The sequence below is a fragment of the Lissotriton vulgaris genome, chromosome 1_2, assembly GCF_964263255.1.
Source record: "Lissotriton vulgaris chromosome 1_2, aLisVul1.2, whole genome shotgun sequence".
Lineage (NCBI taxonomy): Eukaryota > Metazoa > Chordata > Amphibia > Caudata > Salamandridae > Lissotriton > Lissotriton vulgaris.
This window is the reverse complement of record NC_141686.1, coordinates 308,621,074-308,636,006: the sequence shown is the minus strand read 5'-3', so window position 1 is coordinate 308,636,006 and position 14,933 is coordinate 308,621,074. Positions and strand designations below refer to the sequence as shown.

At 46.5% G+C, this 14,933-nt stretch overlaps 1 protein-coding gene across 1 annotated transcript in view; it reads right to left on the bottom strand.

Annotated features, from left to right (window-relative positions):
• The window catches only part of LOC147736576 (olfactory receptor 11A1-like), a 38,392-nt gene extending 26,565 nt beyond the window's left edge, over window positions 1–11,827 (bottom strand). Inside the window, exon 1 of the mRNA XM_086952643.1 lies at window positions 11,340–11,827. Coding sequence (XP_086808769.1) covers window positions 11,340–11,827 — 488 coding nt within the window. The remainder of the gene's footprint in view (window positions 1–11,339) is intronic.
• Between the last annotated feature and the right edge of the window lie 3,106 nt (window positions 11,828–14,933).

Genomic DNA, 14,933 nt, shown 5'->3' with positions numbered 1-14,933 from the left:
GAGGAGATGGGGGGTTTGCGCGGGTCAAGCAGAAGGGTCGCCTTTCATAGCAGGGTCGCGCAGAGGGAAAGGGTTTCATGGTCTATGCATGACAGAGGGGGTTTAAGATGAGCGCAGGAGGGAAGCCGGGGATTCCAATGGGTAAAAGGCCATGGTGCCTAGAATGGCTGTCATGTACATATGGGTACGGGCTTTTACTGGCAGAGTGATGCGGTCAATAATTTACGGTATTTATGGTGCTTACAGGGAGAGGAGTGGAAAAAGGGAAATGAACGCTGTTTATGTACATCAATTTTCCTAATTTTCCACACTTCCTGAGGTAACCACTTGATGGGGTTACAATAGTAATGTTCCTCCATAGCACCCAGGGAGTTAGAATAGTAATTTTGCACTTCATCCCTGAATATCACCTTCCCTAAACCAAACCCCCGGCATAGTTTGAATAGTAATTCTGACACCCGGGGAAGTTAGAATAGTAATATTGACCCACACCACTGACCAGCACCTTCCCTGAGCCAAACACCTGGCGGAGTTGGAATAGAAATTTTGGCCCCCATCTCTAACCACTATCTTCCCTGAGGCAAGCATCCGGTAGAGTTACATTTGGAATTGTGCCCCTACCACTGACCAGCACCTTCCCTGTTTTAAGCACCCGTCAGAGTTAGAATACTAATTTTGCACCTACCACTAACCAGCACCTTCCCTGATCCAAGCACTCGGCGAACTTACAATAGTAATTGTGCCCCCACCAATGACCAGAAACCTTCTCTGAGTCATGCACCTGGCCACATAGAATAGTTATTATGCCCCCGCCAACTGACCAGAACCGTCCCTGAGGCAAGCACCTGGCGGAGTAGGATTAAGAATTTTGCACCCCAACCCTCACTTGCACCTTCCCTGAGCTAAGCACCTGGTGAACTTAGAATATTTATTTTGTCCCCTACAACTGACCATCACCTTCCCTGAGGCAAGCACTTGGTGAACTTAGAATTGTTACGTTGCCCCCTACCACTAACCACCTCCTTCCCTGAGGAAAGTACCCAGCGGGGTTAGATTAGTAATTTTGCTCCCTACCATTGACTAGCATCTTTGCTGAGACAAGCACCTGGGGGAGTTTGAATAGTAATTTTGTCCTGTACCACTGACCAGCACCTTCCTTGACCCAAGCACCCAGTGGAGTTAGAATAGCAATTTTTCCCGCCACTACTGACCAGCACCTTCCTTGTCCCAAGTACCCGACAGAGTTAGAATAGTAATGTTGCCCCCTACCACTGAACAGCACGTTCCCTGAATCTAGGACCCCTGGAGTTGGAGTAGTAATTTTTCACCCCACCCCAAATCAGCACCATCCCTAAGCAACGCACCTGGCGGAGGTAGAATAGTAATTTTGGCCCCCATTACTGACCAGCATCCTCCCTGAGGTAAGCACTTGTCGGAGTTACAATACTAAGTTTGCCCCCTACCACTAAACATCAGCTTCCTAGAGTCTAGCACCCAGTGGAGTTAGAATAGTAATTTTGCACCCCGTCCTTGACCAGCACCTTACCTGAGGCAAGTACTTGGCAGAGTTAGAATAGTAATTTTGGCCCCCACCACTGACCAGCCCCTTTCCTGATACAACCACCAGGTGGAGTAAAAACAGAAATGTTGCCCTCTACCAATGACCAGCACCTTCACTGAGGCAAGCACCCGATGCAGTTCGATTAGTAATTTTGCCACCTACCACTGACCAGTACCTTCCCTGAGTCTAGCACCTTGTGGAGTTAAAATTGGAATTTTTCATCCTTCCCCTAGCCAGCACCTTCGCTAAGCCAAGCACCCAACATAGTTTAAATAGTAATTTTGGCCTGAGGAAAGCAAACCGCGGAGTTAGAATAATAATTTTGCCCCCTACCAGCGAGTAGCCCCTTTCTTGAGTCTAGCACCCCGTGGAGTTAGAATAGTAGTTTTGCACTACCAGCACCTTCCCTGAGCCAAACATCTGGGGGAGTTAGAATAGTACCCCCCACCACTGACCAGCACCTTCCTTGAGACAACCACCTGGCGGGATTAGAAAAGCAATTATGTCCCCTACCACTGACCAGCACCTTCCGAGTCTAGCACCCATGGAGTTTTAATCGAAATTTTGCACCCCAACCCTGACCAGCAACCTCCCTTTACCAAGCACCTAGCATAGTTATAACAGTAATTTTGGCCCCCACCACTGACCAACACCTACCGGGAGCCAAAACCTGGCGGAGTTAGAATAGTAATTTTGGGTCCCACCGCTGACCAGCACCTTCCCTGTGTATAGGCCGCCGTGGATTTAGAAGAGTACTTTTGCACCACACCCCTGAGCAGCACCTTCCCTAAGCCAAACACACAGCGGAGTTAAAATATTATTTTTTTCTCCCACCACTGACCTGCCTCTTCCCTGGGTCAAGCACCTGGCAGAGTTAGAATAGATAGTAATTTTTACCCCCACCACTGGCCAGTATCTTTCTTGAGACATGCACCCGGCGAAGTTTGAATAATAATTTTACAACCCACCCTGACCAGCACCTTTCCTGAGGCAAGTACTCGGTGGAGTTATTGTAGGATTAGAATAGTAATTATGACCCCAACCATTGACGAGCACCTTCCATGACCCAACGACCCGGCAGAGTTCGAATATTACATTTTGTCCCCTACCACTGACCAGCACCTTCCCTTAGTCTAGCACCCTGTGGAGTTAGAATAATAAATTTGAACCCCACCCCTGTCCAGAACCTTCCCTGATCTAAGCACCGGGCGAAGTTACAATAGTAATTTTGCCCCCTGCCACTGACCAGCACCTTCCCTGATCCAAATTTGATAGCTATATGTCTATGTTCAAATTCTGTGAATGTATTTAAAAAATGAAAAAATATTTTTGGTTTGGTGATTTTTTGCTCAAATTATAAATGGCAATTTTTTTAAACATTCACTTGCTTCCGATAGAAGATAAGAATTCTATTACTGGATGGCTAAGATCTGTGAATTTATAAAAAATGTAAAATTAATTGTTTTCTTTGTTACGGTTTTTCGTTTAAAATGTACACTAATTTCAGTCAATAGATGGCAGTGTTTGAAGTCCAAGCTGTTACTTTTCTCCTGTTACTCCAGATTAGGGATGGGCGGAATTTGCGGAATTGCGTTTCTCAAATCTCTGCGAAACTGTAAAAGATCTCCCCGAACACGCAGAGATTCTGCGAACACGCGGAATTGCTTGTTCGCGATGCTTTTTTCCTGTTCGCAATCGCTGTTGCATGCTCGGGGAGAAATATCTCACAAACACGCATTTTGAGAACGCGAACAAGCCAAAAATTTTGCGAAGTCACGAAATGCAGCATTTTGGGCAAGTTCGCGTTCTCCGCGGAACGCAAAATTACCCAAATTCCGCAAATTCTGCGAGCAGAATGGAATTTACCGCCCAGGCCTACTCCAGATGCATGTGGTCACCAGGGAAGTCAGTGTACCACTGAGCACAAAATAGTGGTCGGCTCAACATATACATTTGTTAGGGGTTAAAGAAAAATTAAAAGAAAATATGTTTTGAAATCGATTTTTCCATGGGATTCAGAACCTGACAGAATGTATATTTATTATGTTGTGTGTAAAATGTTGGTTTTTACGTCCCGTTTTAGAATGGCAGCCATTTTGAGTAGATGGTGGCTGGCTGCTATAGTGAAAATAGTGGAAGGACACAAGTTTCTTATGCTTTGTATGTACATGCGGGTTTTGCCACTGAGTGTACAGTGCTTTTTTGTAATACATATTTTTTTTTAAGTTTGTGATATAGTCATTTTAAAACAATTATTTTTTCAAGTTTTTTTTCTGTTACATATGTTTTTGTTTAACATAGAATAATTCATATGCATTGTAATGGTATGTGGTGGTAATGGTCTGCGTTGTAATGGCGCTTTTTATGTAAAGTGTGTTGTAATGACTTGCGTTGTAATGGTAGATGCATAGTAAAGTTAGCATTTTAAAAATATGCCTTGTAATGGGTATGTGTTGTAACGTCATATATATGCATATACATTAACCCACGGATGTAAAACATAAACATTTTATATTACAGTAGTTTAAATCATACATGACATCCAAGTCACCTCCATTCTAAACACAGGTCTTATGACCATCAAACATACCTGTGTCCTGCCTGTCTCAGTCCAAAATATCTTTTTTTTAAAACTAGTTTCAGAATCTAGCAAGAACGCATGCTAAGATGGACGCCCCCCCCCCGGTGAGCTCCTCATCGCGTCTACATGCTTTTTGACGATTCGAAAAGCTAAGGTGCAGTTTTTTTACATTAAATTGATGGTAGCAGTTCCCTGAAGCCTCTGCTTGTTAGTAAGGTGCTTGTTTGCTTCTTTTACATGGCGGAGGGTGTCCATGTTCTCTCCTGCTTCCCCATCGGTCTTCTGGAACAGGTGCAGCCATGTTTTACAGTCAGGGGGAGGAGCAACATTCAGTAAAGGGCGAGGCTGTGGCTTAGTCGCTCCCACAGTCAGATTTAGCTGCTGCTTACTCTGACAGGTTTTCCTTGCTATACTTATATTCTGCAATTTATAGTGCATTCTACTACAGAATTTTAATTTAAGGAAATATGGAACGCAAAAACACACATGTTCAACATAATAAAAGGAAGCAAAATATTTTTCCACCTCCAGGTAAATCAAAATTGGTGGAATCTAATGAACCTTCTTTGGGTTTACCATTGGATAAAATTCAAGCTATTTGTTCCACTACAGATACTATTGCCTCTGAAAATGAAAATATACAAAAGGACATGGCTAGTCTTTCAATAAAAATATCTGACTCTACAATTAAAATTCAGGATAATAAAGCTAAATGTATAGTTTTTTGTGGCAAAAAAAACTATTATGTCTAACCTTCTTCTCGAATTGGAAAACCGAAGTAGACAGTATAATTTATGTATCTTTAATTTACCAGAAGGTGTTGAAGGTAACGATTGTAGGATATACTTGGAGAATTTGATACCTGGCCTCTTACGTCTAACATTTCCTGAGAGATTTGAAATTGATAATGCTCACAAGATTCCCTCTCATCGTAATCCACACCAAAATAAACCGCTTCAAATGATTTTTTTAAAGTTTTAAGTCATCATCACTTAGTGATGATAAGAAAGCAGCACATGAAATTCCTTCTTTAATGGTTAATGGCCACAAAATCTCCATACATCAGTACTTCACAAACAAATCTAAAAATTCGCAAAGATTTTTCTGGTCTCCGACCACGATTGTGAAGTCTTGGCTTCAAATATGGTCTTTTTGACCCTTCGACTATGCAAATTTGGAAAGACAGTTTCTCAAAGTCCTTTTAGCAGCCTGAAGACCTTTGTCATTGTTGAGATCATCAACCACAGATTTCCATGGATACACGTAAAACTGCTACCTGTATATTAATTTCATTGTTCTTTCCGGCTAACCTATCTGTTAATGTTTTTGCAGGGCACCAATGGACCGGTCATGCATACTAAGCATGTGTGTGTTTCACCACTGTTATTAATGTTTAAATGTTGTCTTTTTCTATGTTTGTATGTATCTTTACTTTCCCTTTTTTCCTTATTGTTCATTATTAGAGCTACTTTTCATCCATTCATGTTTCAAAAATTCTTTACATCTCTTCTTTCTTCTCCATATTTTCTTTTCTTCAACGTGGCTAATTTCAATAATATCATTATTGTATCCTTAAATGTTAAAGGTTTAAGACATCTTGTGAAACGTATGCATTTTTTTGATTATTTATGAGGATATAAAGCATACATTTGTTTTTTGCAAGAGACGAATATAATGATACAATTTTATATTATATGAATAAAAAATGGGTTGGTACTGTTATATCTTCTCCTGCTGTTAATAGGAAAAGCTAAATTTTCAAATACTGAGCAAATCTTCGGATTCCAAAGGTCGTTATATTATAGTGAAACTCAAAACTCAAGACACAGTTATGTTTTAAATTAATGTTTATGGGCAGACCACTGATGACCCCAAATTTTGGTCTCTCCTTACCACAGAAGTGCTCAAAATAGGCAATGTTCCAATTATTGTTGGAGGAGATTTTAACCTTATATGTGATCCTTTATTAGACCGAATATCCCAAACTAAATACCGACCACCCAAAGCTTTTTTTACACGAAAGTCTTTTTATAAATCAACTAAGTTGGTTGATATTTGGCGGCTGCATTATCCTACTGAGAAAATGTTTACCTTTTTTTCTAAACCTCATAACTCTCACTCAAGATTAGATTATTTATTAGTTTCTCATCAATTAATTCACTCAGTTACTACCCCACATATCTATGATATTGATATTTCTGACCATGCTCCTATTTCTATGGCTTTAGAACTTAAGCCAGACTCTCAAGCTCAATCCAGATGGCGTATGAATACTCATACTGTTCTTATTAAATATAATAAACCACAAATGTTATCAGCACTTCAGGATTATTTTGATTTTAACCCAGAAGGATCAACATCCTTGGAAACTAGATGGGACGCTTTTACGGCATATAGAAGAGGGACATCCATCTTTCTCATGGCTCATGAAAATAAATCTTTCAATTACAAAATCAAAGACAGACAAACAAATAGCAAAATCTGAAAGACTTTTCATAACATCTAATGATCCCCAAATTAAAACAAATGTTTAAAAGTTATGTTATGATTGTAACACAATAGTAAGCAAAAGAGCTAGTATACAACTTTCTAATACTAAAGATAAGTTTTGCTTTAATGCTAAAAGATCTGGAAGTCTCTTGGCAAATTATTTTCATATTAAAAAAGATAAAAATCCAAATCAATTCAATTCATGGTCCCAATGGAAAGATTGCATTATCCCAAATGGATAATGTTAATTAATTTTTGAATCACTACTCAACCTTATATAATAAACCTAATTTAGAAAACCCCTCCCTGATTGACCGGTTTTTACATAAATGTGGATTACCTAAAGTTTCGCAGGCAAACAAGGACAAATTAGATACACCAATAACTATGGAAGAAATTGAATTGGCTATTAAATCCCTTAAACAGGGTAAATCTCCAGATCCTGATGGAATACCTGTAGAATATTATAAAGCATTTTCCTCGCAACTTACTCCTCATTTATTTCAACTTTTTACAGTTTTTGGTGCTTCAGTATCAACCTCTGGTTCCTTTACAGAAGCTTTGATTATAGTTCTTCCAAAACCTAACAAAGACCCGGCCATTGTATTGAATCATCGCCCCATTCCCTTAATAAATCAAGATTGTAAACTCTATGCTAAAATTCTGGCAACCAGACTGACTTCAGTATTAGATTTCCTTATTCATCCGGATCAATCTGGTTTCATGAAAAATTGATGTTCAGGTAATAACACTAGAGTCTTACTACATGCTATTGAACAAGGGTCCTCTTTATCTTTACCATCTGGAGTGATTGCATTGGATGCTGAAAAAGCTTTTGATAAAGTTCATTGGTAATTTTTATTTCATACTTTATCAGCATTTAATTTTCGATATCTATTTATTCGCATGATATCTGCTCTCTATTCTAGCCCTTCTGATTGCCTATTCATGAATGGTCAAATTTCTAATCAGTTTTTTCTTTTCAAGGTACTAGAAAAGGCTATTCCTTGTCACTGTTGTTATTTCTCTTTGTTATTGAACCCTTACTTACTACTATTAGAAAATGTATTGCTATCACTGGTATTAATATTAAGGATGTTACTATTAAAACATTAGCATATGCAGATGAAATAATTGTGTTTATTAGAAATCCCAAATCCTCATTCCCGCCATTAATAGATATTTGTTTCATTACATTCACAGGTTTTTTTTGATAATCAAGTTTTATTGAAATTTTAAACACAGAAACAAACATTCGCATCAGGTCACTTATACCTTTGAGACATCCCTGTTTACCTCTCATGACATCACAAAGCGGAGTAACATACATTACAAGAGACAGTGGTTCCCAGCGAGCACAGCAGATTGTCAAAATCATCACGACGGTATCACGCCAAACCATTTCCCCCAGATCTTGGTAAAGAACTCTGGGTAGCCCCGTGCCTCGAAGAAGGATTCCTCTTGAGTCCCGCACCAACCTACCCCCCTCCTCCATCTCGCCAGAGCCGGTGGCACTCTCTGGGACCATAGGGCTGCAATGTCTCGCTTCGCCACCGCTAGTGCCATTCCCAAAAGGCGCTTATCGGCCCGAGAGCCATCCAAGCCATCAAAGACTCCAAGGAGCAAATGTCTCGGGTCATGTGGGACCACCCAACCCAGCACATTCGTCAGCTCCCGTTCGACCCCCCTCCAAAAGGACTTCAGGGCCGGCGAAAGCCACACCATGTGGATAAAGTCAGCTGGGGTACCAGCACAACGGGACATGCCGGGGAGGGCCGTGCACCTGCGCGATAGAGATGGATTGGCGACCAGTACGCTGTGTGAAGGAAATAAAGTTGGACAAGGCGTAGTTTTGAGGATGTGGTGAGAGTTCTGGGCGCCATAAGGGCATCTCGCCAGTCAACTTCATCCAAAGGGCCCACCCATTCCTCCCATTTCGATCTGAGATGGTCAATGGATGCAGGGGAATTATTAATCAGGGTACGGTATATCCGGGAGACCCCACCCCTCCCCAAATTCCCCATCATGACCTGGGCCTCCAGGGGGCTAAACTCTGGATGGGAAGTGGGTGTGGGAAGCTGAGTGTGAAGAGCATGGCGGAGTTGTAAATATTTGTAAAATTGGGAGGGTAGAAGTGAGTGACGCTGCCGCAGGTCAGCAAAAGAGGGTATGTGATCGCCCACCCACACATCGCCAAGTAAGGTTATTCCCACCAGATCCCATTGGCGAAAGCCCTTCAGGGCCGCGGTCTCACTCAACCAGGTGCCGCACCAGAGGGGCATGTGTCTGGTCAATTTCTGTTCCCATCGCACCAGGCGAAGTGCGGCGCGCCAGGCCATAAGGACCAATCTGGTGATGGAGGGTATGTCACGGGGGACCGTAAAGGAAGCCCTGCAGATGCGTGAATTCAAGGACAGTGAGCTCCAGCCGATAGGCAGGATCCGACCACTCACCCGCAAACCAGTCATGAATCACAATTAATTTGGTGGGCAGGTAGTAGGCATACAGGTTCGTGACGCCCATACCGCCATCAAAGGAGGGAATGCGGGAGTGAGAGAGTGACAAGCAAGAGCGCCCCCTCCCCCATAAGAATCGTAAGTAAGTGGGCCCGACACATCCCTGGGAGGCCGGAGGACCGCGTTAAAGTCTCCCCCTATAACTGTGAAGCCCAGGGGGAGGGAGGGGGGGGCCACTTTCGTGAAGTGTTGTAGGGAAGAGGATAGGAGGGCCGGGGGGACGTACATGGAAAGAAGGTTCAAGGGGCAGCCCTCAATCAGACCCGACACTGCCACGTATGTACCCTGCGCATCGGTGACAATTTGGGTTACAGTGAACGGGAGTCCGCGCCGCAGAAGAACAGCAACACTCCGAGAGCCCCTGGCGAAACCGGAATGCCAGACACGGTCGAACCCATAGCGCACCAGGAATTGGCACTGAAAACCCAGGAGATGGGTCTCCTGGAGGAGCAGGGCGTCAGGAAGGAGGCGTCGGGCCGCCCACAGCACCGACGTGCACTTGATGCGGTCAAGGAGACCATTCACATTCCAGGAAAGGATGTGGAGTGGTGTGTCAGGGGTGTAAGGCATACAGGGGCCATAGTCCAACGCGGGGCGAATGAGTTGTAGGGGTCTCCCCTTAGTCATGGGGTGAGCCGGAATCGGTTGGGACCCCGGGGCGCACGCAGTGGGGCGCGTGAGTAATGCAGGGGACAGCGGGGCGCGGGAGTACGCACTGAGGCTGAGGTGGGGCAGTATTGTCCCGAGTCGGTCTGCAGGAACCAAGCCATAGGGGATGGGCGTCTCACGTGAGCAGGGGGCAAGTCAAGGTCCATCTCGGGGAACCGGAGTGTGTCATATGGAAACAGGGTTGCATGTACTGCTGAGGAAGAGGAAAAGGGTGGGTGACCAGCGATGAAAAACCAACAGAAGCGGCCCGTAGGTGGCCGAAAAACAACAAACTCATGAGGGACAACGGCCCCTCCCCTCCCCATTCCCCCAACTCCCCCCACCCTATACTTCGAAACGGGAAGCATCTGTTGCCCTGAACTAAGTACAATCTCTTAAGACAAATGCTAAACTAAAACGGTTAGCTGGGGGCAGGGATTATGGTCAGAATACCAATAAGGAGGACCCCCTCCATGCTGTAGGATGTACTAGTGCCAAACAAGGAATGTCACAACGTAGACTGAGGAGAAAGACGGATAACATGTCTATAATTGGCCTGTGCCACGAGGGTGCCGCAGGCAAGAGCAGATGTTCCAGGGAGACCCTCCTCCATAATGCAGGATAGAAACCAGCAGAGCCAAACAAAAAACCAACGTCAGCCAAACACAGGAGTAGATGAAGAAGAGTCCGCGAATAGGCCCATGCCTCCATGGTGGTGCAAAAAGGAGTCCATGTCTCCAGACGTTGGGCCTCGGAAGGCAGCAGAGCGTGGAGCCGCAGGCGCGACCAAGCCAGACTTGGCTCCCGTGGTGTGGGCGCAGGTCCCAGGGCCTGGACAAAATGGGTCAGGGCGAAGTCACGTTCATGCAGGAGTCAGAGTCACCCTCGGAACCACAAAGCAATGGGCTTCTGGAGAGGTCAGTGTCCGAGGTGGCACGCCGTAGGGTGGCAGCGGGCCCAGGGGCTGACTGTAGGTTGATCAGGGACGGAGTCTGTGAGGGTGGTGTAGGGTCTCGCTGTTGTGCCTCAGGGGAGGTCCGCCCAGCCCCGGGGCCCGGGGAGCAGGAGCTCCACACTCCACGTGTCCCCCTTCTGTGGGACCCGGTCCTGCGCCGCCAAGGCTTGGGTGCTGGATTGCTCGGGCGGTCTGGGGCAACTCGGGCGGAGAACGGGTCGTCCGCAGCTGGAGAGCTCTCTCCTCCGTGGCCCAAGTCCACGCCGCCTGCGGGGAGTCGAAGAAGAGAGTTCGTCCCTGGACGATGACCTTGAGGCGTGCTGGGAAGAGGAGTCCATAGCGGATGTGCATCGTCCTCAGCTTCTGTTTCACCTCCTCATAGGAGCGGCGTTGGGACTGGACCTCCCTCGAGTAGTCGGGAAAGACCATTATCCTGGAGTCTCAATGGTGTAGTTGTCCCAACTCCCGAGCGGCCCTCAGGATGGCATCCCGGTCCCGAAAGTTAAGAACACGAAGGATGAAGGGTCGAGGAGGGGCTCCCAGCGGAGGCTCGGGGCCAAGGAGCGATGGGCACGTTCTATCGCGAACCATGGGGAGAGCCTGTCCTTTGGCATCCAGCCCCGGATCCAGTCCTCCAGGAAGGTGGCCGCATCTGCCCGCTCGACTTTCTCCGGGAATCCCAGGAGGCGCAGGTTGTTCCGGAGCGCTCCGTTTTCCGCATCCTCGGCCTGGCGGTGAAGCTCAGCAGTCTGCGATTGAAGACGAGCCATTTGGCCCTTGATGGTGGAGACGTCGTCCTCCACCATGGAGATACGGGATTCAGCCTCCGTGAAGCCCTCCGTGGCCTTGCGGAGGTTCTGACGGATGAGAGACACGTCAATTTTAACCTCCCCTATCTTGGCCTCGACCGAGGACTGCGAGGTCGAGATTGCACGGTGGATAGTTTGCAGGTCCCCATCAGCCAGTCCAGAGCTCAGCGGCTTGTCCGCGCCAGCCCCCCGCTCCACCGTGGCAAACTTGTCCAGAGACGTATGAGCAGCCGGCACAGAGACCGCAGGCGCCCGAGGCTTCCCCATGGCTCAGCAACCCTCCAAGACCAGGGCCAGTGAGCCAGTGCAAGGACAAGCGCCACGGTCCTCAGTAGCACGGGCAGGACGTTGTAGATCAGCGCCACACACTGTCCACCACACCGGGACTCAGGGGAGCAGGGCAGAGGGCAGCCACAACCCCAGATGGGCGAGGACGGCACAGCGGGTAGCACAGGCAGGTCCGGCAGCCCCAGGTGATCGGCCAGGCAGGCGAGAGGAAGGCGGGTCATGGTCCCAGAAGTTTCGGCTGTTACAGGAAGGGCGCCGCTCCTATCACAGTGCAGATGCCTCTGACTAGGTGGCAACTCGTCCGACTGGACCACAACCTCACCGACGCCAATGTCCAGACTGCTGGCCGTGCGCGGGGGGGCCTCAGGGGTCACACCACATCACAAGACTCCGTACCCCTAGGAAGCTTCTGGCGCAGTCGGAGCCCCCTGCGGGCGAGAGCCAGTCAGTGAGCCACCCCCTAGAGATGGCGTGGGGGGGGGAAATCGGCGAGTGGGCAGACAGTCAGGGCAGGGCAGCGCCCCCCACCAGGATGAGGCCTGGGCCGCAGGCAATCAGGACGTGGTCACCGGGACAGCCGCCACTCTCCCTCACCTTCCCCGGGCCACGCAGAGGTCAGGGCCAGCAGCCTCCAGACACCTGCGGCACGCCCAGGCCAACAGCCCCGGGCAGCGGCGTCTCCCACCTCGTCAGGCCGGCACTTTGCAGCAGGACATCAGGCGGCGTAGCGGCTCCACTCTCGTAGCAGGCCAGGCGGAGCGTGATCGAGGAAGCATCGGCGTCACAGGTCTCGATGGGCGCGGGGGAGGGCAGGCAGCAAGCGAAGGCTGCAGGCTAGAACATCGCAGGGGGCTGCCATCTTGGAAAAGGAGCGGGCGCCAGGCTCCTGCACCAGGGACCAGGGGGGGGAAGCGTCAGGCAGCCCCGACCCCGGCCCTCGGCTCCGGAACTTGCAAACGGCTCCCCGACCACCACGGGGAGCCCAAGAGGTCACCACAGGGCTCTCAAGGAGGAGCCGCCATTACCCGCGAGGCACGCGGGGGGCCGCCATTTTACCCCGGCGCCGGTTACTCCAGGGCAGCAGAAGCCGCGGGAAGAGCCTCCAGGACCCAGGAACCAAACAGTGGGGAGCGGCTGGAGTGGCGGACACAGACAGGGTGTTGGAGGCGAAGGAAGGGCACCAGAACAGGTAGGATGGAGGCGGATGACAGATGGGGGGTCCAGAGCACTCTTAAAGTGCGTCCGCCATCTTGACGCCTCGGCCACGCCCCCCCCCCCACATTCACAGGTTTTAAGCTATACATTAAATACTTACAAAACTGAATGTTTTCCTTTAAATTCTCTTTGTACATCCGATTTATTACCTTTACAAGAAATAATTTGGCACAGGGATACAATTGGGATTCAGTTTATGAATTCTATTAAAAAAACAATTACATTGAATTGTGAATCTATTATAAACTGTATTAAAGAAAAACATCTCCAAATAGTCTGCTTTACATCTGCCATGGTGGGGAAAAATTGACTCAATAAAAATGCTAATAGCCCCCAAAATCTTTTATTCCCTAGCTATGATTCCTACTTAATTTCATATGCAGTTTTAGAAGACTATTGAAGGGCTTGGTTTGCCTGATTTTATCATAAAGCGTTTACATTAAAACAAAGTTCTCACAGATTAAATTCCACCAAAGCATAAAAGATAGTTTGGAATTGTCTTTCCAACATGTTAATATAACTTTAAGTGCAACAGCAATACAATAGTTTTTGATGGGATTTGGTCAAAATCGGGAGACAGGGAGCCCGATTCACAGAATGAACTTAAGACTCAATCCTAAACGTACTACTATTTTGGTATTCACAGAATGCAGTTACTACTTTTGATATTCACAGAAGTTAGGATTTTGCCTTAAGTTTGTCTTAAGACAAACATATGACAGACTTAAGAAAGACTTAAGACAAAATCCTAACGTCTGTGAATACCAAAAGTAGTAAGTGCATTCTGTGAATACCAAAATAGTAGTAAGTTTAGGATTGAGTCTTAAGTTCCTTCTGTGAATCGGGCCGATAGTACCTAAAAGATATTATGAATAGCAAAAGGAACATCACAGGAAAAATCAAGCAACATTTCGACCAAATAGCTTTCCAAAAGTTATGAACCTTAGGACAGTAATAAAGCAAGTGCATCAGTGATCCTTCAGAGGAAAGACATGACCAACATAACGGTGAAATAGAATCGTCAATCAGTGGGATTTCTGTCCCTGAATAAGTGGAAGAACCCCGATTAAAATACTTCTACCGCATGATAAAGACTCAGTGCACAGACATGTTCAATGAGCAAAAAAATACATAAATACAGGATCCTGAGAAATGTTAAGAAAGTTCACAGAAAATGCACTGAAATGAGCAGTTAGGTCAGAATTGTATTCATTGCACCAAGGACTGAGCACATATGCACTGACTGACCAGGCAAGTTTGCACACACGTCAGTGTTTCTTTATTCAGGGCAGATGTCATTCTGGCAGTGGTTAGCCACTGCACACGTGATTTTTCACTAGTTGGTTGCAACAGCAGATGTACAAAATTGCCCCTGTCACTGGAACAAAACTGAATTACTAGGTCACCGGTGTAAAACCGCTGATTCACAATACAAAATACCGGTTCAACAATCAGGAATTTGGTGACCACAGCTGGCCAACATCAAATTGCTAGGTCACTGACATAAATTTGCATCATCATTATTATAAAATGTTTCATCATCATACAGAAATGCTGAGCAACCAGGTTAAAATTGCTCAGTTACTGGTATACAAAAGCCCAGTCACAAGCAGAACACGGTCCTGTCCCCAGTGCAAAATTGCCCAGTCACTGGTAAAAAAAATAAGGCAAAAACATCGCTGAAGTGGTCTCAATTTACTATTGACTAAAAATCCTACGTTAAGGGGACGGGGCTAACAGAACCAGGAACACATAGAAAGTGAAACCACAATGTTTCCGATCAAACCGCTCTGTCTGCGCGTGGCAGCAAAATAAATAAAGTTTATATCTGTGCCCTGGTGTTAGACCGGATATCCGTGGGTTGCGGTTA